The following is a 24,848-nucleotide window of genomic DNA, read 5'->3' as shown; positions in this document are numbered from 1 at the left end:
GCCCGGCTCCCCGGCACTCACCGGGAGCTGTAGCTGCTGCCGTCCCCCCAGTGCAGGCGCTCGCCCCGTGTGCGCAGCCCAAGCCAGAAATCGCCTTTCCCGCGGAGGCGGAAGAGCAAATCCTGCCCAGGAGAGAGGAGTGGGAGCTGCCCCGGCCCCTCGGGGGGACACGTGCCCGGGGCTGCCCCCGCACGCCGGAGCTCCTTCCCTGCAAGGCCCCGGCCCAGGGCTGCAGCCCCAGCACTGCGAGCACCGAGCCCGGCCCAGGAGCGCCCCCAGGCTGCCCTCAGCCACCCCACAGCGCCCGCAGCCCCTCACTCACCATGGCCTCCTCATCCTGGGCAATGGCCAGGGAGGCATTGAGCTCGGAGCACCGTTCCTGACCCTGCTCCCACGTGCTGTAATCCCGTGAGAAGTAGTAGCAGATCCCCTTGTGCCCAACCCACTCAAAGGGACAGCCCAGAACACACTGTGAGGTTGCAGGTGTAACTGGAACCTGTGCTGCTGCACGGGGAAGAGGAGAAGGTGTGAGGATTCCCCTGTGCAGGGAGCAGGGAGCCCGCTCTGCCCCGAGGGGCTGGGCCCAGGCTGCTGCCCCTCCCTTACCTGACTGCACAGCCAAGGCCGCCCCCAAAGCCAGCACCAGCACCAGGAGCAGCAGAATCAGCACCGCCGTGCCCACGGGATGGCACCTGAACCGTTCACCTGGAGCAGGAAAGAGCTGCTGGCTGCTAGAAGCAGAGTCGGCCCTGCAATCTGCTCAGCCCACGGCCAGGGAGCAGAGCAGGGAGCCCTGAGGCAGTGTGGGCCTCCCTCAGCTGGCAGCCAGAGAGCCAAGAGCCTGGCCACAGGCAGGGACACAGCTGTGGGCACAGGCAGGGACACAGCTGTGGGCACAGGCTGCAGCAGGGGAACTGCACAGCCTTGGGGGCAGCTGGGGCTCTTGCTTCCAGCCACGGGTGGGGCCCAGCAGAGCACGAGGCCTCTTCCAGACATCGGGAAACAGCCACACACCTGCCAGCCCTGGCCTTGGGAGGGGACACGGGCCCCTGCCTAGAGGCCACAGGGGTGGCCCAGTACTCACCCAGGAATCTTCTGAGTGTATTTCTTGTTGCTGATCTGATCTCCAGAGGTTCATTCACCACCTGATGAATGGTGCAGAGTTCACTCTCCTCCTGCTCACAGCTGGCACCTCTCTGTGTGGAATAAACAGCACCTTGCTCCCGAGACATCAGGAGTGCGGGCAGATCCTTTGGGAGCTCGGCATCGGGAACAGCTTTGCAGCTGCGGTGATGGCACCCTGAAAGGGACACGATGAGAGGTCATTGCTGGTGGCGGCCGTGCGGGGGCTCAGGAGGGCGGTGGCAGCTGTGGCTGCGCTGTCGCCGCTGCCCAGAGGTGCGGCAGCAGCTGCGGAGACAAGCGCAGCCCCGAGCTGGGCTGGAGCCGCCTCCGAGCTCCGCCGCCGCCTCGCCGGGCTATGGACACCGCCGCCGCTCCGCAATGGGACAAACGGAATGACACGCTCGCCGCCCCGGTGCCGGCACACCCACCGGTTCGGGCTTCGCGGGCACTGCCGCTGGTGCCGCGGCCCGGCAGAGCTCGCTGCGAGCGGGGCTTCGCCTCAGGGGCAGACGGCAGCGATTCGGAGCGCCGCCAGCAGCAGCAGGGAAAGGAGCGAGCGAGCGGGGCAGCAAAGCGTGTGGCGCGCCGCGGGAGCACCGAGGCTCCTGTCCCGACAGAAGCCCTGCTAGGACAGAGGTGGCCCAGGCCACTGAGGCCGCAGAAGGAGAGCAGCCCCGGGCAAGGTGCTCCTGGGGCTCTCAACAGTGAATTCTCGCAGGGACTCGTGGGCTGGGCCAGGTGTCCAGTGCCAGCAAAAGCGCTCTGTCGCTCTCGGCGCTCGGTGCCTGTCAGTCATAAATTGAGTGCCAATCTGGCAACGCCAGCTCGTCTTTGTTGTAGATATCTTTTTGTGAAAATCCTTTCTTAGGATTTTTTCCCTTCTGAGGAGCTAAGAGGACTCAGAAACAAAATATAAATGATGGTTATCTGCTGCTGTGGAATGCAACAGGTGGATCTGTGATCGGTCTTCTGTGGATGTTTGGAATCAGTGACCACTCACGGCAGAGCTGGCTCTCTCTCTCTGTCCAAGCCACAAACCTTTGTTTTCATTCTTTCCCATTCTATTCTTAGCTTAGCTAGCCTTCTGAGATTAAACTTTTCCTTCTGTACTTTAGTATAGTTTTAATGTAATATATATCATAAAATAATAAATCAAGCCTTGTGAAATATGGAGTCAAATCCTCATCTCTTCCCTCATCCAAAGACCCCTGTGAGCACTGTCACACCTCTTTACCATTCTTTTTCAATTTCTTAGTGAACTAAATCAAGGGAAACCTCCCGCTTGTCGCCATTCAAAGCCTTGAATCAAGAGGGAATGGAGGTTCCCTCTCGATTTAGATCCCTAAATCATAAGGAGGGTCTCCCCTCAACTCAATCTTGGATGAAAAGTGAACGAAGGGGGATTTTTCCTCAATTTAGGCTCCTAAAATGAGGGGAAATGCAGTTTCCTCAAGAAAGACCATTCTGGGGGCTTTTGGACATCTATTTTGTCAATGAGGTCCCTTCAAATGGAGGATCCCGCTCGATGGAATTCTTACAGTGGCACATCAAGAGGGTCCTCTCAAGGGAAGCCCTTTCAGACCAGGCACAGCCGTGTTTGCTCTCAGTTTGAACCTGAAGATGATGAAAATGGGGCTCTTTCCCTCAATTCAAACAGCACCATAAATTGTTTCTCCTTCCATTTCAACATGAAAATCATGGAAAATTGAGGTGCCACCAAGGGAGGCACTACCAAGGGAGGCACCCAAAATGATGAAAAAGGTGTGTTCTCCTTCAGTTGAGACCCTTCAAATCACAGGTGAATGGGGATCCCCTTAATTGAAACACAATTACAGAAAAGCTTTCCCCCCTCCATTTCAATCCCATTTTTGGGGCTCTGGGGAGGGACTGGGGGCACTTCCCCCTCCTCACTGCTCACCCCTGGGGCTGCTGCCCCTCGCACAGTGCTGAGCAGTTCCCTCCCAGTTCCCTGCCAGTTTCCCTCTTCCTGGCAAGCCCCGGCAGGGATGGGGAGAGCACTGGGCGGGAGCTGGGAGCGCTGTTCCTTCCCAGGGCTCCTGATATCCCTGCCAGTGCTCCTTCCTGCTCACTCCCGCTGCTCCCACTCTCCCTCCCAGTTCCCTCCTGGCATTCCCTGTGCTCCCAGTTCCCTCCCAGTGTTCCCAGGATCTCTCCCAGTGGTGCCAGCGGCAAAGCCCTGGGGGCACAGCGTGCTCTGCTCTTGCAGAGGCGAGACTGGAGCTGTCAGGAGAGCAAACCCAGCTGGGGAAACTACACACTGTCACACAGGAACAAAACCCTTAATGAGGATGGGTTCCTCTTGCTAGCACAACGAGAGAAGCAGAAATCTGACAGGAATATTCTTCATCATTCTGCCCAGGCTCTGTCAAACCCTCCAGCTCCTGCACCTCAGGAAATAACAAGTGGCTTCTAAGCAGTGACTTTGATGTCAGTGAGCAGGTTATTATGGATTAATATCACCCTGGAGAGCAGCCTTCACACCCTACTGCTCTTGGCATCGCCCAAAGAGTTTGGAGGCTGCTGCCCAGTGAGCTCCTAAGTTGTATCTTCCTTGTCAATCTTATCAGCCCCTTGTTTAATTGTAAAACCATAAATAAAATGCAGGGAGCATTGGCCCAGGATCTCAGGCCTTGCAAATCTCATCCAAAGAAAGGGAAAAAAGAGTGTTTCTCCCAAACCACATAGTTAAAAAGTTATCTTGTCAGCTACACATATTTTAAAAAGGAAAAGAGGGAGAGTAAAATATCAATTACTGTGCCAGTGGTGCTCAAGCCTATTTCTGTTCTCTTCTTTCACCTGTAGCATCTCTAAGAATACTTAAAAACTGTGAAAAATGCATGTATTTTATGATTGGCTTTTCACAAATATTAAAATGAATATTATATGTGTTTTGTTAGAAAGTAATGCTGTACTAATTCTCTTAAGTACAGTGTTAAATAGAGTTTTAGGCTATAAAAGTTGTTAAAATAGAAACTATGCTATGTAAGATGCTTTGTTTAACAAGAACGGCTTGCAGCGAGATAGCAGCCACAAGACACCTAAATCTTTCAGAGAAAGGGAATTTATTGCCTTCTCATCAGAAGAAACGAACTTCTTCCTGCCTTGGAGGTGCTGTTAGGATTAGAAGGAAGAAGCTGACACTGATGAGAGGGAATATTGTGTTTGAATGGAATTTATGCATCATGGAAGAAGTGTATGAATATGCAACGGGCTATTGTTCTTAAGGATTAATCCTTTGTTAATGGCTGTCCTTTTTTGGGCTCGTGATGCCCAGAAAAAGGTACCCGGACGTCCGTAACTCTTTGTTTTTATTGTCTCATATTGTCCTATTTCAGTTTGTCCAAATTGTTATTACTCTTATTGTGTTACTATTATTTTTAATTATTTTATTATATTAAACTTTCGAAAATTTAAAAACAAGTGATTGGCGTTTTTCACTATTTGGTAGCAGAGGATGGTTACCAACACCTCGCTGCCGGTGCTTTAGGAGAGTCAGGGTGAGGAAGGCGCACCCTGCTCTATTTGGCAACATCGCTCTGTTTCCCTTGGGGTGACTGACAGATGTAGGTTATGATCTGTGGACAAAAGGAGGCAATAAAACAAACAGAAGGCGACAAGGCTCCCTACAGCCGTGGTAATTGGCCGCCTAAGGCTAGTAGTGCACACGAAGAACCCGGGAAGGAAAAGGGATTGGTAAGTATTTCTCGGGGGGCAGGTACGGGGGGATGAATGTGTGTGAATGAGAGGCGGGCTGGTTGTCCCAGACCTGCCAAGTGAGTGCTGGAGTCTCCCATGCTGTGTTTTCTTCTTTTCGCGAGAAAAGCAGCCAGTAAAGAGACAAAGCGATTCATAAGAGAGTGAAAGAATCCCCCGGGGTGACTGGGACTGGGTCTCAGGGAGGGGTTGGACCCCTCGGAGGTAGGGAGCAAGGTTTGCTAGCCCAATCCACTAGGAAACAAGAGGGGCCCCTAAAGCCTGCTGGGATGAGGGATTTCTATTCCAAGAGCATCCAAAAGCAGGGTTGAGCAGAATTCTGTCGGAGTGAGGATATGCCCAAGAACACTCAGGGTGGGACAACACACCTGAGTGTGTTGTCTGGGGGATGAAAATTTTGCCCAACAGCATCCGGGGTTGGAAAACACAGCTAGACTGAGGGATGAAAATTTTGCCTAACAGTATCCAGGGTTGGACAACACAGCTACATTGAGGGAAAAATTTTTGCCCAACAAGATCCAGGGTTGAACAACACAGCAGGATTGAGGGATAAAAATGCCCAAGAACATCCAGGGTTGGACAACACAGCAAAACAAATTAAATGCCCAAGAGCATCTGTAGTTGTACCACACCGCTGGGTTGAGGGACGGAAATTGCCCAAGAGCATCTGGGATTGAACAAAACAGCTGGATTGAGGGAAAAATACCCAAGAGCATCTGGGGTTGGACAACATGGCAGGACTGAAGGAAGATTACCCAAGAGCATCTGGGGTTGGACAACACAGCAAGATTGAGGGAGAAATTGCCCAAGAGCATTTTGGGTTGGATAACACAGCTGGGTTGAGGGACATCCAATAGCACCGGGACTGGCCAGTAACACCTAAACTTGTAATAGGTGATGTGAAAGTAAAAGGTACCTTATTGTTGTTTTGTGGTGTGTGAGAGTGACACACACACAAAGTCAGCCTCAGCTTCCCAGGCAGGTGGGAAGGGGGAGGCAGTGGAGAGAGGAGTGAGTGACCTGCACACCAGGCTATAGTTTCTGGGCAGGTGGGGGTTTCTGAGCCGAAGAGGAGTGAGGGACCTGCGAACCAAGCTAGCGTTCCCTGGGTGTGTGAGGGGCTGTAGCTGAAGAGTGTGAAAGACACGCAGACAGCCTCACAGGGGAACGGACACCAGAGGCAGCCAGAGTCAGGGCCCTTCTAGGGGGCCTGGTGACACTGAGACCTGGAGGTAAACCCCAAAGCGAAAGAGGGGACCACAAGGAGCTGTGGTTTTCTAGCAATAAGGATCCACTTTGTGTCTTGAGAGTGTGAAGGAATGTGTGAAAGTGAATGAGAAATAAAAGTGAGTGAATGTAGACGAAGGAAAGTATAGGTAATGTCGATTGTGCATTTTAAGCCTTACCATATCTCCTTGGAGGGAGGTGGATTGTATTGAAAAGCAGTGTGAGAAAAAAAAGATTTTTGGGTGTAAGTAGTTGAAAGAAAAGTGGTATTTAAGTTGTTAGCAAAAAGTGAAAAATGGAAGCAGGGGACGAATAGATAGAATATTGAAAACTGAGACCAGTAAGGTGGATACAGGAAAGAAAAGCAGGAGGAAAAAAATTACCAACAGAAATACCACAAGATAGCACTTTGGGAGTTATGTAACAAACAGAAATACAACTCCTTGCAAAATACAGGGTATGCAAAAGTTGATGAGAAAAAACATAGAAACTTGTGAATTATATACTTAAAAAGAGCATTAGAAAATTTAACACAAAAGGAAGGAGTTATATATTGATTGAAGGTATGCCTTTGGTGTAGGACACGCCTTAAGAAAAATCTAAAAAGGGAGATTACTTAATTAAAGAAGGAAAAGATTAGTGCATGAGAAACTTATTTTCGAGGTTTTAGAGGCATTAAAATTATCTAAGAGAGATCGTAATAATACATATTAAAGGAAACCAAAAGGGAAAAACCCAGAAATAAGAAAAAATAATTGGCAGATCAAAAAGCTAAAGATGCAGCAGAAAATAGAGCTGAAAGAGTTGATATTAACTCCAAATGAAGAAAAATTGGAAATTCCCAAGTTTAGAGAAAAAAAACAAAACGAGAGGGAATTAAAACAAGATAGGTGGCGAACAAGAGAAATCAGGGAAATAGAAACATCTTGATGGAAGACAATTAGATAATAGAACACTTACTAGGGAACAGCAGAGGACATGTATCAAAAAGCCAGGTGGGATACTCAGGCTTTGTGTGATCATTTTATTAAAAGAATTATGGGTGCACTGAGACTTTAAGAGTAGAAAAACAAGTACCTGAAACATGTATAATTTGCCAAAAGATAAATTAAAGGGTGATGAGAAAACCAATATGAGAAGGTCGTGAGTTAGCTCGTCAACCATTTCAAAGCATCCAAGCAAAATTTTAGATTTAAGTTAAGCTCTGGATTTATCTGTAAAAACCGATTAATCCAGAAGAAAAAGAGAATACCACATGCTGGGGAGGGGGGAGGCTGTAAGAAAATAACATTTTTGAAAGGCAATAAAAGCAAAACGGGAAAACTATAAAGCTGAGAACAAATTACCTCATCCATTCCCGTTCGTTCCCTCACTCGTTCGCAGCTGCACCACCGCCCCAGCCCCTGTGCTGGCTCCGGCAGAGTCCGTCTGTCCCAGTCCGTCAGTCCCAGTCCGTCTGTCCCGGTCCGTCTGTCCCGGTCCGTCTGTCCCAGTCCGGCCGCCTGGCCCGTGGTCGCTCCGCTGGCCGTGCCGGGGCTGGGGGTCTGTCCTGCCGTGCGCACCGTGGTCACCGCGCTGACCGCACCGAGGGGGGTCCCGTCTGTCCCATCCTGGCTGCCCTGGCTCTGTCGGCTCCCGCCGCTGCAGCCGGGGTCAGTCCCGGCTTTGTCTCTGCCGGATCAGCCACCGTGAGCCGTGAGGGGGCGATCCCCGCTCCAGCTCGGCCGGCACCGGAACAGCCCTCGGGAGATCCCAGCCACAGACCCCGCCTTGGGAGCACCCAGACCCTGAGCTGTGCCGATCCCCTCGGGCGATCCTAGCCACAGACCCCGCCTTTGGAGCACCCAGACCCTGAGCTGTGCCGATCCCCTCGGGCCATCCCGGCCACAGACCCCGCCTTGGGAGCACCCAGACCCTGAGCTGTGCCGATCCCCTCGGGCGACCCCAGCCACAGACCCCGCCTTGGGAGCCACCAGACCCTGAGCTGGGCCGATCCCCTCGGGCCATCCCAGCCACAGACCCCGCCTTTGGAGCCCCCAGACCCTGAGCTGTGCCGATCCCCTCGGGCGACCCCAGCCACAGACCCCGCCTTTGGAGCCCCCAGACCCTGAGCTGTGCCGATCCCCTCGGGCCATCCCGGCTGCAGACCCCGCCTTTGGAGCACCCAGACCCTGAGCTGTGCCGATCCCTTCGGGCCATCCCGGCTGCAGACCCCGCCTTTGGAGCCCCCAGACCCTGAGCTGTGCCGATCCCCTCGGGCCATCCCGGCTGCAGACCCCGCCTCTGGAGCCCCCAGACCCTGAGCTGTGCCGATCCCCTCGGGCCATCCCGGCTGCAGACCCCGCCTCTGGAGCCCCCAGACCCTGAGCTGTGCCGATCCCCTCGGGCCATCCCGGCTGCAGACCCCGCCTTTGGAGCACCCAGACCCTGAGCTGTGCCGATCCCCTCGGGCCATCCCGGCTGCAGACCCCGCCTCTGGAGCCCCCAGACCCTGAGCTGTGCCGAGTCTCCCGTCCTGCCCTGAGCTCCGTTCCCTCGGTAACCACAGCTCCAGCTGCTCAGGGAAACTCTCTAAAGGAATCACTTTATCGAAACACTAAAAGTTCAGTTAGAAGAAAGCCCTCTCCTGATTCTTCCTAAAAATAGGGGAGAAAGGCTATAGAAGATAAAAATCCAAAAAGAATGGGATAAAGAGATTGGTCTATTTCCATTACGAAAGGTTCTCATAGGAGGGGACAGATCAGAGTTTGTAAATGCTCCTTTGACTTCGTCAGAGGTCTGAAATTTTAAGAAATAAACACAAGGGATATTTGGAGAATTCCATAGGCATAGTTGAACAATTAGACCAACTTTTAAGTCCAAACATTTATACTTGAGAAGAGATGTGGTCGGTGATGAAAATAATATTTTTCTCAAGAAGCAAAGCAATTAATCAGAGCAGCTGAAATAAAAGCTTAAGAAAAAATAATTCACGGGGACCCCCAGAGAAGACAAAACGCCAACTGCACCTCCTGAGTGGGGTTAAAATAATGAGGAGGGGAGTAAACACATGAATAATTATTGTAATTACATAATCAAGGGAAAAAATGAGACAGCATATCAAAGGCAAAATGCGAAAACAAAAGGTTTTTGAAGGACAGCTTTTAAAGGGGAAAGAAGAAACTCCAACTAAATAGATAAGAAATCTTGAGAGAAAAAGGAAAATGGTCCTAAGTAAGCAGCAGATCTGAAAATCTTTAAAGAAATGGGCACATTAAAAAAAATCAAGTCAGAGGCTCTAATTTTTTTTGGGGGGGGACAAATACCATCTGGAGCCTGTGATACCTTTAAAAGTGAGTCCCCCAAGAAGAAGAATTGAAATTTGTAATAGACACAGGGGCAGAGAGAACTTTCCTGTTAAATGTTCCAAAAAGTTATAGTGTGAGCAAACATATAGTGAAAGCATATGGGGCAAGAAGAGAAAGTTTTACATTTCTAGTCATTAAAGATGTGGTAATTGAGAGAAGAAACTAAAATTTAGATGGCAGATGTGTTATTGGTCCCAGGGGCAGGTAACAATTTATCAGGAGGAGTCTTACAAGTGCAATTAAGAATAGTAGTTATATCAGAAAATGGGAAAATGACAGCTAGAGTTTTGAAATTAGGCCAAGTAGATGAAAAAAAAAAATCAACAAAGAAGTTTGGGCTGAGGAGGAAAATAGGGTAGGATTAAATATTGACCCCAAAAGGGTTACAATGGAGAGAGAAGATTGTCCCATACGTGTACGTCTGGGAAGATTTGAAGCCAGTAATAGAAGGACTAATAGAGGATGGGGCATTAGAACCTTGTATGTCTCCTCATAACACCCCTATTCTCCCAATAAAGAAGTCCAATGGGAGTTATAGACAAGTACAATATTTAAGGGATGTTAATAAAAGAACTCAGACTCACTAACCAGTGGTACCAAATGCTTTACTCTTCTAAGTCCCACCCCAGCATCAGTGGTCTTGTGCAGTGCATCTTAAAGAGGCTTTTTGGGTTTGCCCACTAGCCAAGGAGAGCTGAGATATTTTTGCCTCTGAATGGGAGGATCCAAAAAAACCTGCGAGAAAGCAGCAATTAAGATGGACAAAATTACCACAGAGGTTTACAGAATCCCCAAATTTTAGAAACAGTACTACTGGAGGGGCAGGCTTTAGAAACAATACTGCCTGATTTCCCTACTCCTCCTGGAATACAAATTATCCAATATGTGGATGATCTTCTACTATCAGAAGAAGCTGAAGTGAGAGAAGCTACTACATAACTTTTGAATTTTCTCGGGGAAAAGAGGACTAAGGGTATCAAAAGGGAAATTGTAATTTGTAGAACGAGAGGTAAAATATCTTAGACACCTAATAAATAAAGGTAGCTGGAAACCCAACCATGAGAAGATTGCAAGAATCCCTTCTCCCTCTCTCTTCAAAGAGGGAGATCAGAAAATTATTTGGATTATTGAACTATTATGACTTATCGATTGAGGGGTACACACAGGCAGTAAAATTTGAGTATGAAAAATCTACAGAGGAAGATGATATGAAATGGACCAAAGAAGATATTGTTAAATTAAAAGAGTTAAGTTAAAACTAGCCTAAGTACCAGCTTTAAGTTTACCCTTGTTAAAAAAAACCTTTATCGTTTATACATCAATACAGAAAATGGAGTAGCTCATAAAATTTTAATTCAGGAGTGAGGAAGAGTAAAAAATATCTAGTAGCTTATATATCAAAGATGTTAGACCCAGTAAGCCACAGCTTGCCAGTTTGTATTTAAGCTATAACAGGTACTTCAATCCCAGTAAAAAAGCTGTAAGCTTTGGAAGTAAATTAGGTTCACCTCGTACCATCTGAGGGGTGTTGAATCAGAGGGAAAAAAAAGTAACAAGAGAAGAAAGAGAGAACTTGAAGTAGGGAGGTAGTTAAGAAACTCTGAGATGTCGGAATGGGGAGTGATGACATCTTGGTGCTAGAAGAGAAGTGTGAATTTTTTTGCATGAAAGACAAGAAAGTGTCTAAACACGTGGTTGTTAAGAGTTTATTCAATGCTGAACTGGGGTCCAGAAAGAGTTTAGCAGAACAGGCCCACCTTGAAGAGAGAAGAGGATAACTTGACTAGAGAAAGAAAAATAATGTCAGGAGCACCTGGGGACACCAAGTTTGGGGTTGTCAAGGCTGGGAGGTGTCTGAGCGCTCCTATGAGTGGCGGGGTCTCGGGGGCTGCGGCAGGGACCGATCCATGGAGGTGACCTGGGTGGTGCTGGCAGCAGAGGACACAGGTTTGCGGCCAGGAGCGGGCTGGCTCCGGGGCAGAGCTGCCGGGGGGCTCCCAGACTGTCGGGGCGCCGAGTCCAGGATGGCAGCGTCAGCCCGGTAAGTGGGCCGAGAGAGAGAAGGGGAGAGAGAGAAGAGAGAGAGAGGGCAACAGAGACCCAAGGCAGCCCCCAGGGTCCCCATGCCCGTGGCTGCTCCCCCCTGCTCCGGCCCTGCAGCCAAGGGGCAGCACCGAGGGTAAGGCCAAGAACAGCACTGACAGCAGGGCTGTGAAAAGAGGGGCAGGGGGGCCAGCACTAAAAGATAAAATCAAAGCAGAGATTGATGACTCTCCAAACTTCACAAAGCGGTTTATTTTTCTTAAGTGAGAAGTTTTTTTGTTTTTTCTTTTGTTTTGCCATTAACGAGAAGGTTTTTTTTTTTCCTGAAGGAGAAGAGGCTGCTGTAGAGAAAGCTTTTAGCTAAACCCAGAAAGTTTAGAAGGAAAGCGAATAGTAAAAGTTAATGCAGTATTATCTTTCTTTTATTACTATGCTATTAAGAAGTCCTTTCCAGGTACTACTGAAGCAACAACCAGAATCACAGAAAGAAGGTGAATTTCATGCCAGCAGAATCAAAGGACTTGTGAAGAAACCTGAAAAATGGACTATCACATTTAAACCGGGTGATACTGAACTGACTTTCCAGTGGGATCTGAGTGGTAGTAGTCAGGGAAAACCCAAATTATCCAAGAAATATACAAAGAATAACACTGAATTAAGAAATAAGATAACGCTTATATCACTAGTTTTGAGCACTGCCTGAATAAAACATCTCCTTGGGAAGGAATACCTCAGATAGAAGGATCAAGACTGTTTTTGTATTCTGACCTTAGCCTGAGAATTGTACAGGGGAGAAGGGGAATTGCCATTTCCATTAGTAAACTTTATTTGATTCATTCCAATACTGGACATGCTAGCTGGGTTATAAGTAAATGCTTAAATTGTGAGAGTAATAAGTATTGTAGTTCACAAAATTTATGCTCTTATTGCAAAAAGTGTTATAGTAATAACTAGTTTTGTGGATGGGAATTATTAGTGCCTGTTGAATGAGAGATACCTGAGGAACAGTAGGAGACCACGGTTAAAGAGTGTTAAAAACAATTTGCCTGGAAATTAGTTAAGAGAAAATGACAAGAAAATACAGGGCAAGACCAGATTGGCCTCTGTATTTCCCCACCGAGAAGATCAAATAGACCTGCTGTGGGTTGGAACCTCACAGGCATGGGAGGTGGGAGTATAAGCCATACTGGACCTCTGTTATTCCTGTTTCTGGCACTCATTTGTTGTCTTTTCCCTTTCGGGATACCAGAAAGATCGTGTCAAAAATGCTACAGAAATCATCACATAGAAAGAAACCAAAGTTCCTCCTTTATTACACATACCTATGTCAACAGCCACTGTTATAACCCATCTAAATTAAGAACCTCTAGGCAAAATGGAGTATATTATTAGATTACAAGAAATTTAGGAAAAAGTGGTAATAGATTTAGAATTGAATGTCCAAAGAGAGAGAGAGAGATTTGTTTTAAATTTAATCTTGAAGATACAGTTCAAGATTTGGTAAAAAAAAAACAAATAATAAATGAAAAGGTATAACCAGCACAGCAATCTAACTCTGTATTGACTCCAAATTATCTGTTGAATCGTATTACAAGACTCCAAGCAGTTATAGAAATGATAGCAAATAAGGCTCCCAAGAATTAGAGTTAATATTAAGTTTTTATTTGGCCAGCAAAGCCAAACAAAAACTGTCGTGTATCAGAATAGGTTGGCTTTAGACTATTTATTGGCCAAAGAAGGGGGTGTCTGTGGAAAGTTCAATATATCAGATTGTTGAAAATTGATGACCATATAAATGTCATTCTAGAAAAAGCAAAAGAAATCAAAGAAGAAAAATATATAAGCATATAATAACCCAGGTACCAGTCCAAAAATTAGACAACAATGTTAAAATCTAGCTGGTGGGGTAATGTATTAGAAGAAATTCAGATCTTTCTTTTTTTGTTACAACTGTTCTTATATTTCTTACTTGTGTAATTTGGTTTTATTTTGCCAGCATAGCCCAGAAGATGCAAGTAGATAAAAATATTGCTCAAGCCAAATGATTTACAAAGAATAAGAGTGGGAATTGTGAAAAATGCATGTATTTTATGATTGGCTTTTCGCAAATATTAAAATGAATATTATATGTGTTGCGTTAGAAAGTAATGATGTATTAATTCTCTTTAGTACTGTGTTAAATATAGTTTTAGGCTATAAAAAAATTGTTAAAATAGAAACTATGCTATGTAAGATGCTTTGTTTAACAAGAAGGGGTTGCAGCGAGATAGCAGCCACAAGACACCTAAATCTTTCAGAGAAAGGGAATTTATTGCCTTCTTATCAGAAGAAAGGAACTTCTTCCGACCTCGACGGCGCTGTTAGGATTAGAAGGAAGAAGGTGACACTGATGAGAGGGAATATTGTGTTTGAATGGAATTTATGCATCATGGAAGAAGTGTATGAATATGCAACGGGCTATTGTTCTTAAGGATTAATCCTTTGTTAATGGCTGTCCTTTTTTGGGTTCGTGATGCCCAGAAAAAGGTACCCGGACGTCCGTAACTCTTTGTTTTTATTGTCTCATATTGTCCTAAACATTTTATTACTATTACACTTTTAAAATTTTTAAAAACAAGTGATTGGCGTTTTTCACAGGTCCCTTTTCCTTAGCGCCCGGTTTTCGCACAGCATTCGCAGCGGCCGACCCCTCCCACCGCGCCTTTGCAGCTCAGGCAGATAAACTGTATTCCAGTTCTCGACGACATCCACCAGTTTTGGTTTTGCACGGGAGGTATTTAAAAAAGCGATGCAAAAGTTTTAGCTACTAAAATCTGTACAGCTTCTGAGACAGTAAAGAAGAAATTAAATCTCAAACAAGAGAAATAAAGAAATGCCTTAATCTTAAAGCTAAAACCCAGTGGTAAAACTATGGAAAGAAGACTTTTTTCTCTAAGACTTAAAGGTATGGAGAGATATAGTTGTAATTAATATCAAACAAAAGACTCCACAGCAAAGCAAACAAACATTAAAGTCACTGTAATCCTATAAGAAGTTGAAACGGAGAGAAGAGTAATAAAATTATGTGCCTCCAAGAACAAAAATCTCTGTTCAGAGTGGGCACAATGGGAGGCCGGGCCGCCAGCTCACCCCCCGAGCCCCCGCCGGCCGGCACCGCAGGCCCCTCGGCGCCTTTGGGCGCGGCCCCGCTCCCCGCAATGCCGCTGCCCACAGCCTCCTCCCCGCCGCCCCTGCCCCCGGACGGCCGCACTCCAAGCCGCTCCTGCCGCTGCCCGCGCTCCTGAGAGCGACACTGCCGGCCCGGCTCGGCTCCTGGCGGCCTCGCCCCTGAAACGGGAGCTGCCGGCTGCTGCTGGCCCGGGGCAGCTGCGGCTCGGAGTCCGCCTGCCGAGGGGCAAGAAGCAGCAGCCCCGGGCTGCTTACCATTGTGCCCCGCATGGTTCCCGGCCCCGGCGCCTCGGAGCCCGGGCACACCGAGCGCCGGCACGGCCGCTGCGGCTCCTGCCTGGGCACACGGAGAAATCCGGCACATGGAACTCGCCAGAACGCCGAGGCCCGAGCTGAGGCAAAACTGACCGCGAGTCGCACCTGAGCTGAAGCCGCTTCCCAGCTTTATTATAGCCTTGCCGGGCTCTGGGCGCGATAGCCGCTGCGCCTCCGGTCACAATGGGTGCGACTCGTACCCCCTCACTTCTACGCGGACAGCGTCAGTGTGGGAGGGATTTTGGCCGATCTGAGCAATCAGAGGCGGGAGCGCAGCCACTCGCGGATCGGAGGCTCCCCCGCCGCGCCCCGGCGCTCCCTGCTGCCTTCTCGGGATCGGTTCCGTCACCGTTCCGCCGCCTCCCGTCGCTGCCGGCCCGGATTGCGGGATGTGAACCCGAGTCCCTTGGGCCCGGCTGAGCGCAGTGCAAACCCCCTGCGGTGGCGGCAGGCGCGGGGCTGCCCCGCCTCACCCCGAGCCCCGGGCGGGTCCCAGCTCGGCTCTCCCCGCTCGGCTTTGCCCTCGCTGCCGCCGGCGCTTTCCCCGCTCCCGGGGCTCGGCTTTGCCCGGCGGCTCCGCTTGGCCCCGGCCGAACTCACTCCCCCCGTGGCTCCCCAGCCCTGCGGCGGGGCGAACCCCCGGCATTTGCCGAAGGGCTCTGACTGCCCCTGGGGACCGAAGCCTCACCCTCCCCTAGAATGCCGTAAACATGTGCTGAAATGCTTTTCTAAAGTTAGTCTTGTGTTTTTCGTGAACTCTGATTTCTCTGAGAATTGTTACTGGAAAGATACAAAGCGGTACATGCAGTGCCTCATTATTATCATGTGCAGAATAACACAATTTAATTTCTTTAGCAGAAATGCTGAGAACATTTACCACATGGTATTACACTAAATACAATCTCGAGAACCTCCTGCTCTCTTGGACACTTTGCTAAATTCTACTTTGTTGTTTCTTTTAGTAGAATTGAGCTTTAAAAGGTTTCAGTAAATTCATTAAAATTTGTGGCTGCCATGAGTTTTTCTCAGTGTTAAATTACATAGAGTCACGGTATTTGTCACACTTTTCTAATCCCTCCAGTAAATCCATCAGGCCATTATTTCAGCCACGCTTGTTTCACATTTTCTGTGCCTTTTGGTATTAATAGCATCAGACTGTTACATTTTGTAGAACCCAGAACTTTTAAGGATATTGATTGCTAGTTCAGTTCTGTTTTATTTGAATATGATTTTAGCAATGTTAAGACTAAGCAAGGTTAGATCTGAGTAATGTTACCTTTATTACTCCATTGAGTTAATTTTTTACTAATCTTTTATGTTAAGGTGGATTTCTGTCAGATTTCAGTGTTGCTGAGTTTGGACAAGATCAGGTTTCTGTCTTCTTCACTTTAAGCCATTTCATATTTTATTTCATTTTTAAGATCAATTTTTATTGAGTATGAAAGATGCTACTTTAAATTCTCTTAAGTTTACCTTGAATGGTACTGAGTTGACACTGAATTACACTGCAATTAATTTTAAGACCTAAGTTAATTTTGTTTAAATATGTTTGTTTACATTGCAAGATGTGGTTATTTCCTTCAAGAGAAAAGACAGATCCCACTGAAACAGCTGTGATGAAACACTGATAAACACCTGCCTTTGGATAGAAGAAGATACGGTTTGTTGGGCCCTTGATCCTCTCACAGATTGCACAGGTGTCAGTGCTGCACTGCCTGACAGGATCATTGATTGTGATCTCTTCTGGTTTAACTTCCACAGATAACACAGGAGAGTGGGTGGTTGTTCCACATTATGGCTGTTATCCATTGTAAGCTGTCCAGTGTTTCATTGTATGGATACAGGAATGCTGGAAGAATATTGTCTCCAATTCCTGAGACAGTCACTGCTGATAGATTGGTTCCATCATGTGAATTCACTCATTTTTATAACAGGCATTATTCATAAGACACCATTACCTTATTTATAACTGGCTTTTCATAAACTTTGACATATCTCTGTGTGGCTATCCACAAGACATGGTGTCACTTTGGGATCTCTCTGTTTTGCTCTCCAGCTGCAGATGCATCTCTTTGAACAGGCTGTCTGCAGCCGTTCCCTGCACTGCCTGCTCAGCCTTTAGTCCCTTCTCTTGTTCCAGCAGGGTTGCTGTGCCTTCACCCAGGGCTGTCTCATGATTTTCCTGTGTTTTCAGAGTTCCAGGATGAGATCTCTGGGCTCTGTCAAAAGCCTCATCTGAGCTGAGGTCCTGTGGTCTTTCCCGACCCTTTTGTGCCATATCCTCATGGGACAGGGCTGTGACCTGCTGAGGGCAAGGCTGCTCCTACTCTGTGGCAATCAGACACAGCCCCAGGTATTCTCACAGGAGCACTCCAGCAGTTTGCTGTGTTTGGGGCATCTCATAGCTGCTATTATTGAGAGATTTGTTTTTGAGGTATGTGAGGGAGACCCTCCCAATGAGGGTCTGGGCTCTGGCCAGGCCCTGGCTCTACCTGGTCAGAAAATTGCCAACAAACCCAGATGTTTTCTGCCTCAAAACTATATTCAAGTCCCTTGGACTTGGCAATTTGACCCTATACCAATAGGGCAGCTGGATCTATTTTTAAAGTGAGCTTGGACACCTTTCCTGGAAAGGGATCTGCAGGTCCTCACTGAAATGAGGTTTGGCAGCTGTTGCAGGCTCTGGGTGATGGTGCAGTATTTAAGACATTGATAATCATCCAATTTCACAAGTGTTATTAATTACATGCATTATCTGACTTATTCTTGATTACTGTCAGTTGCTTGTTTCACTGCATGTATTGTTTTTTTTTTGCTGTTCCCTTTGTGTTCATAGCAAGAGACATGCTTGTTATTTTTAAAACAAAAAGAAAGGGGAATTGGCTCCTAAAGAATGTCTGAACAATGCAATATTTGTACTAAAAGTATTTAAAGGCTTTTCTGTAACTGTCACAGGAAGAGTGGCTGTGACAAACCTCTCTGGTTCCCTAACTTCAGGCAAGGGTGGTGAAAATGAAAAGGAGCGGGTTCGATGGAGCTGCACAGAAAGAACTTTCATAGAGGGTGAGAAACAACAAATGTGGGGAAGCTGTGCACAACAAGAGGGGCAGGATCCAGAGACCCCAAACAAAGGGCAAGCAACAATAGATACACTGAGGGGTGGAACATTCTGGAACTGTAACCATATGGGGGAAACAAGTAAGCACTAGAGGAGCAGAACTTGTGCAACTTAACATAAAAACACCAATGGCTCATGGGGGAACTCTCAGGCTGGCCCTGAATTAAACAAATGATTCCCAGGGCTGGAAACCAATGCCCAGCTCTTTTGGGGTAAAATCCAGCTGAGTCTGAGTCCCAGCTGGGCCAAGTCCCACACATGAGGATCTCCAGGTGAGTGTGCAATGGCAAGGCCTGGCTGATTGATGGACTGAGGCAGAAGGGGTGCATGTGTTTTATCATCAGCAGCTTTAAAGGGGTCACCTGCTCAGGTGATCGATGGCCTCCAAGCAAGCGAGGCCCAGGGAGAAGAGAGGTGACCTGGTCCCCTCTCAGCCTTGGTGGCCAGGACAGGGACAGAGGCAGGACTGCCAGCCCATGGCTGTGCCTGGAGACTCGGAGAGGAAACTGAACAAAGGCCTTCTGTCCTACAGTATTTACCACCCTGATGTTGTGTTCTACCAACCCTCTTCAGCTATTCCCTGCTCCAGGCTCCCAGAAAGACATTCAGTGATGCCAAGGCCAACATTCCCAGCTGCTGGACTTCCTCCTGCCTGGGCAGCAAAGCCCCTGAGTTCCAGCCATAGGGTCTTTAGAACTATGGTCATTTATTTCCATTCCCTAAGAGACATTGGACATGATCTTTGTGTTCTCCCATGCTGCAAGACCCTTTGTCAGTGACATGATTGGACTAGAGGATACAAAATTGGAGTATTGATTGTAACCTGTCTTTCATGTGCCTTATCCTGTACCTAAGAGATAACCAGTAATAACCTTAAAAAGATTGTAATCTCACAGGAACAAACTGCTTTAAACATCAGAATACATAAGCTTTTTTTTTTTAACAAAAAGAAGGAGAATTGTTGCATATAGATAGAAATCCTATAAAAGAAATGCCTTACAATATCATGGTTTAGGCCTGCTGATTGGGCTGGGTGCAGCTCACAGCTTGTCTGTTGATTCCCAAGAGAGAAAATCAGAGGAATGAGAATCAGTCTGCAGAACAATCTATTGTTGTAAAGAAAAACAGGTTCACACTCTCAAAACTAAGAAATCTGTCTCATGCAAATCAGTGAAAAATATATATATATAAACAAACCAAAAATGGAGAGGTTTAGTGGAAATGCAAAATGCCATTTACTGTCCAATGAACTGTCAGAGTATTGTGACCCAATTAGATCTAACACGGTACCAGCTGATAATCCTATAAAATATGAGCTGCGCAGTAAAGATGAGCCTTTTCTGGATAAAGAAACGGGTCACAGTTGTTTGTATTGTGACAAATCAAGGGGGACTTTTCCTCAATTTAGCCTCCTAAAATGAGTGGAAATGCAGTTTCGTTCTCAATTTCCCTCACTGAAGCCCATTCTGGGGGCTTTTGCACATCTTTTTCATCTGTGAAGGTCCCTTCAAATGGAGGCTCCCCCTCGATGGAACTCTTACAGTGGCACCGTCGGCGGCGATCCCAGCGCAGGGGGCACACGGGGGAAGCCGGCACCGGGAACTCGCCAGAACCCCCCGGCCCTCAGCGCGGCCCCCTCCGCCCGCAGCGAGCCCCGAGCTGGGGCAACACCGACCGCGGTCCCACCTGGGCTGGAGCCGCCTCCGAGCTCCGCCGCCGCCTCGCCGGGCTCCGGTGCCGCCGCCGCTCCGCTCCCGTCCCGGCCAGACACAGCGGGCAACAGGATAAAGAAAATGTCTGGAGCGGGAGGGATCTTGGTCCTTTTGAGCAATCAGCGTGCAGGGAGGGCAGCGGGGGGCGAGGAACAGAGGGGAGGAGGGGAGAAGTCAGATCCCTCCTTTTTCCGAAAAAAAAAACCGTTGTAAGGAAAAGGGCCCCAGGCTGTTGGAGCTGGGGAAGAAGCGCGGCCCCGGGGAAGCCGCTGATGGGGCTCTCAACAAGGAATTATCGTGGGGATTCTTGGGTTGGGCTGGGCCAGGCCAGGTGCCCGGTACCAACAAAAGCGCTCTGTGCCTCTGCTCCTGCCCCTGGGCAGGCAACTGAACACAGCAGGAAAGGCTCGGGCATCGGCAAAGGCCAGGCAGAGATCACTCACCGGAGACCGGAAGAAGAGACACGAGTGGGGGGGAATTATTTGAATTTATTATGGCACAAATAATGGCAAGAGAACGAGCGGTGAAGCAGCAGGGTTCAGGCTCGGAAGCAGGACTGTGCCCTCGGCCCCCGGCAGCCGCAGCAGGGGGATAAAGGATCCCCGGGCCGAGCAGCGGCTCTGCCCCAGCACGGGGATGTGTCCGGAGCCCCCGCTCCGGGCCGGGCTCGCAGGGCCGAGCGCGGAGCAGGCGCTGAGCTGCTCCTGGAGCTTCCAGCGCTGCTGGATCCGGCGGGCGCGGCACAGGCTCGGTCAAACACTCCAGCTCCTGAACTTCGGGGAATAACAAGTGGTTTCTAAGAAGTGACTTTGATGTCACTGAGCCGGCGATTATGGATTAATCTGGCACTGGAAAGCAGTCTTCACACCCTAATGCTCTTTGCATCACCCTAAGAGTTTGGAGGTTGCTGCCTGGCAGCTCCTGAGTTGTATCTTCCTTGTCAATCCTATTGAAATAAACAGGGCCGGGAGACTTCTTCTCCTCTTTAATGCCTTTATTGGAAGTGATCCGCTCAGGATTGGGCAGCTCGGCAGGGCTGACAGTCTCCCGTCGTCTCCCAGGGCGACTCAGAGGAGGAGGATATGCGCAGCTTTATCCACCAGGAGCAGAGCTGGGGATCAGATCCTCTTGGGAGCCTTCAGGGCCTGTTGATCACTTTCAGTTGTTGGTTTGGTACGAGTCTCGCTTCCTCCCAGACCCGGCCCGGGGGCTCTCGAAGACAGGGTGAGGAACGATGAAGGTTTCCAGCATCTCTGCAGGCCCAGCACTCCGCTCCTCACATCCAGACATCACTCCAGTCTCTCAACTCTTATTTGGCTCGTTGGTTTTGGGGTCTTCTCAGTACAGCGGGGGACCCACACAGCATTCTGGTCTTGGAGTCACTTTGCATAACCCCCCCCACCTCCTCAGGTGTCTTCACTATTCTGGGAAAGGTACAACTTAGGCTCGGGCAAGGCTCTGCTGATACAAAAGGAGCAATTAGCCACAACGACCCGTGATTACAATAAGAAAACACGCAGAATTTTGGCAGGGACAGTGATCTGGCTGCCTTTTTGTAACTTTTTCTCACAAAAAAAATATTAACCGAATTTTTGTTCATAACACTATCAGCCCCTTGTTTAATTGTAAAAACATTAAAAAAATGGAGAGACCATTGGCCGGGGTCTCAGGATTAGCATATCTTTTCCAAAGACAGGAAAAAACGATTGTTTCTGCTAAACCATAGAGTTAATAAGTTCATGTTACGCACATATATTTTTAAAAGGAAAAGAGAAAAATAAGAATTACTGTGCCAGTGGTGCTCCAGCCTATTTATGGTCTGTTCTTTCTCTTCTTGTAGCATCTCTAAGGTTACTTAAAAAAACCCGAAAAAAGCAAACAAACCGACAAAAATAGAAACAAACTAAAACTACCCATTGAATTTAAGCTGAAGGAGAAGCAATCTGGCTGCAGGCTTGTGGCACTCCACTGCCTGAGTTCCAGTGAGGGAGCTCATCCCCTCTGCAGTTCCAAGCCAGATCCCAAAGTCCTGAGCATCAGCTTTCAGCTTTTTGAACACTGAACTGTAAGCAAAGCTGCTGGGGAGGGCCATGCTCCAGGCACATCTGTGCCATTTCATCTCTCCAGCTCTCTCAGCTCAGCTCGGCTCTTTTCCTCTCCTTGCTGGCTTTGGCTCATGCATTTCTTGAGGGGCTGCCCTGCACTGACCAGAGCATGAACTGACCATCAGACAAACAGCTTCTGGCACTGTGGCTCTATCCTAAATGGAACATTTCCCAAAGGAATTCCAGGGCCTCCATTTCACTTAAAATGGCTTTTCGAGGAACCTGGTTTGATGCCCTCCATTTCTAAACAAGGAGTGCACAATGCTCCTGCACTCCCTGCCAGGCGCATTCCTTGAGCCTTGCAGAAAGGCTTTAAAGCAGCACAGAGCTTGTTAAGCACCAACAACTTCATCCAAAATTCAAATCAATAGCATGGGCAGAGCCTGACTTTAAAACCTATTTTAAAACTGAATTAAAGAGCAGTTCCATTGCCAATTGACAAGATGAGAATGGTTTCCTTAGCAGTTATTGAGATGACAAAGTAAGGGAGAGGATGGAGCTTGGAGTGGGGGGAAGAAGGGGAAAACCTTCATTTGCACAGTGCGGTTTTAACCATCATGGTCACATCTCAAGGGCTTATGGAAACCATTCTAATCTCAAGAAAGGAAAATGTTCCAGGATGTTTCTCATTTCAGCAGGAGCCTAAGGAAGCCCTCAGCAGCAGGAGATTGGGATAACTGCAAGGCTGGTTTCTGGAGCAGGGAGAGCAGCATGTGCTCCTCAAAGCCAGACCTTCACCCACAGCAGCCAGAAGGCAGAAAAACAAGGACCCAACAAAGCCTTAAGTGGGGAACGGGTTATCAAGGGTTTTATATGGAAAGAACAGGGTCTGGGAAATAGGAACTGTAAGGTGAGAGAGGAAGGAAAACGAGAGGCAGTTGAGGCCTCTTGACATTCGAACAGAAAAGAGGAAAAAGACAGGAGAATAGAGGAGGCAAAAAAAGGCTGGGACTAAATTCTGACACAACCGGCACGGCCGCTGCGGCTCCCTGCCTGGGCACACGGAGCGGCTCCCGGCACAGAGCGCAGCGCCGAGAAGCCTCGGCCCCGGAGCGGGCAGGATGCGCCGCTTCGTGCCCGCAATCGGCGCCTGCAGCGCTTTGGGCTCTGAGGCACGTTCAAGTCCATGCCAGCCGGGCACGGACACCTCCCGCCCGAGCAGCGGCCCCTTTGCCCGCCCTCAGCACCGAGCGGGGCACACCCGATCGCGGAACCCTCCTGGGCTGGAGCCGCCCCCGAGCTCCGGGCGCCGCCGCCGCTCCGGTCCCGGTCAGAGCCGCCGCTCCCGGCCGCTGCCGCCGCAGGGCGAAGCCCATCTGGGTGTGGGAGGGGTTTTGGCCGTGTTGAGCAAACAGCGCCGGGGAAGGACCGAGGGGCGGGGAGGAGAGGAGGCGAGCGAGGGAGCCTGGCCTGGGGTCACAGCAAGGACAACTATTTGGCAGGGAGCCCGAGCAGCTGGAACGCACACTGGGTCATGATAAATACAAAGAGACGTTGTGCAGGGAGCCCGAGCCGACAAGAAGGAACCTGGTCGGCGTCCAAACCACTCATGGAGTCTTTCCAGGGCACAGCAATCATAGCTTGTGAGTCAGACATCCAGGGATGGAACTTTGTTAATTATTGTTTGTAAATGGAGATGTGCTGTTTGGAGATGTGCTGTTTGGAGATGTGCTGGTTGGAGGCCTCCCGGGGCACAGTGATCATGAAATTACAGTGTTCTCAATATTTGGTGATATCAGGAGGAACATCAACAAAATTTTTACATTAGACTTCCTGAGGGCAGACTTGGGCCTGTTTAGGAGACTTATTCAAGTTCCTTGGGAAGCAGCCCTTAAAAACGAAGGAGTTCAGGAAGGGTGGGCATGCTTCAAAACAGAGATCTTGAGGATACAGGAACAGACTGTCCCTGTGTGCCCAAAGAGGAGTAAAGAGGCAAACATCCAGCCTGGATGGGGAATGAGGTTTTGAAGGAACTAGGAATAAAAGGAGGATGTATCATCTTTGGAATGAGGGTCAGGTTTCTCAGGAAGTATTTAAGGGGGTTGCTAGGGTACGTAGGGAAAGATTAGGGAGGTCAAAGCTCAGCTTGAACCTAATCTGGTAACTTTTGTAAAGTTTTTGTTTTTACAAAAGTATTTGTTTTTACAAATATTCTAATGGTAAAAGGAAGGGTAAGACCAGCTTTTGTTCTCTTTTGGATGCAGGAGGGAACTTAGTAACTTCAGATGAGGAGAAGGCAGAGGTGCTCAATGCCTTCTTTGCCTCGGCCTTTAGTGGGAACACAGCTTGTCCTCAAGATAAGTGTCCTCCTGGGTTGGTGGATGGCGCCAGGAAGCAGAATGGGCCCCCTGTTTTCCAGGAGGAGGCAGCCAGAGAACAGCTGAGCTGCTTGGATGTTCATAAATCTGTGGGCCCACCCCAGGGGATGAGGGAGCTGGCAGATGAACTTGGGAACCTGCTCTCCATCATTTACCAACAGATCTCTCAACCTTCATAGGCAAAAGAAGGCCAGAGTGGGGACATTATTTTTAATTTAATTTATTAGCAAACAAATCAGAGCAAGGGAATGAGAATGTAATATATGGTAGGGATAATTCATGCTATCGATGTATATAATATTGTGAAATCCAAACCATGTCTTTTGACGACCTCAGCCAGGAGCAGCTGTGTTATTCAGATTCAACAAGTTCCCAGACACACATCTGGATAACCATTGACGCCTTAACATAAGAATAGAGGCTCCATGGATGATGATCGTTAATTTCCCGAATTGTCGGGAGCCACCCAAGAGCGATTATCGCCTTGCCGATTGAATCTATCAAGATAGTCAGCAGCGCCCAACTGATACATCTGAATACATGACTTCCCAGATATTGACACTGACTATACACCTGGACCCGGCTTTTGTCCAGCTCTGCACGTGGAAAGAAACAGCGATGCATGTGAAGAGATA

At 48.5% G+C, this 24,848-nt stretch overlaps 1 protein-coding gene across 1 annotated transcript; it reads right to left on the bottom strand.

Moving 5' to 3' along the window:
• Positions 1 to 286: 286 nt before the first annotated feature.
• On the bottom strand, positions 287 to 15,168 carry LOC134422286 (C-type lectin domain family 2 member H-like). The gene is made up of 4 exons (XM_063164275.1): positions 15,066 to 15,168; positions 1,085 to 1,300; positions 607 to 705; positions 287 to 504 (listed from the first exon to the last, which is right to left on the bottom strand). The coding sequence occupies exons 2-4, from the start codon at positions 1,230 to 1,232 to the stop codon at positions 287 to 289; spliced, it is 465 nt and encodes a 154-aa protein (XP_063020345.1). The 5' UTR covers positions 1,233 to 1,300; positions 15,066 to 15,168.
• Between the last annotated feature and the right edge of the window lie 9,680 nt (positions 15,169 to 24,848).

This window comes from Melospiza melodia, chromosome 9 (genome assembly GCF_035770615.1).
Source record: "Melospiza melodia melodia isolate bMelMel2 chromosome 9, bMelMel2.pri, whole genome shotgun sequence".
Taxonomy (NCBI): Eukaryota; Metazoa; Chordata; class Aves; order Passeriformes; family Passerellidae; genus Melospiza; species Melospiza melodia.
The sequence above is the reverse complement of the archived record's forward strand: the minus strand, read 5'-3'. Positions and strand labels throughout refer to the sequence as shown.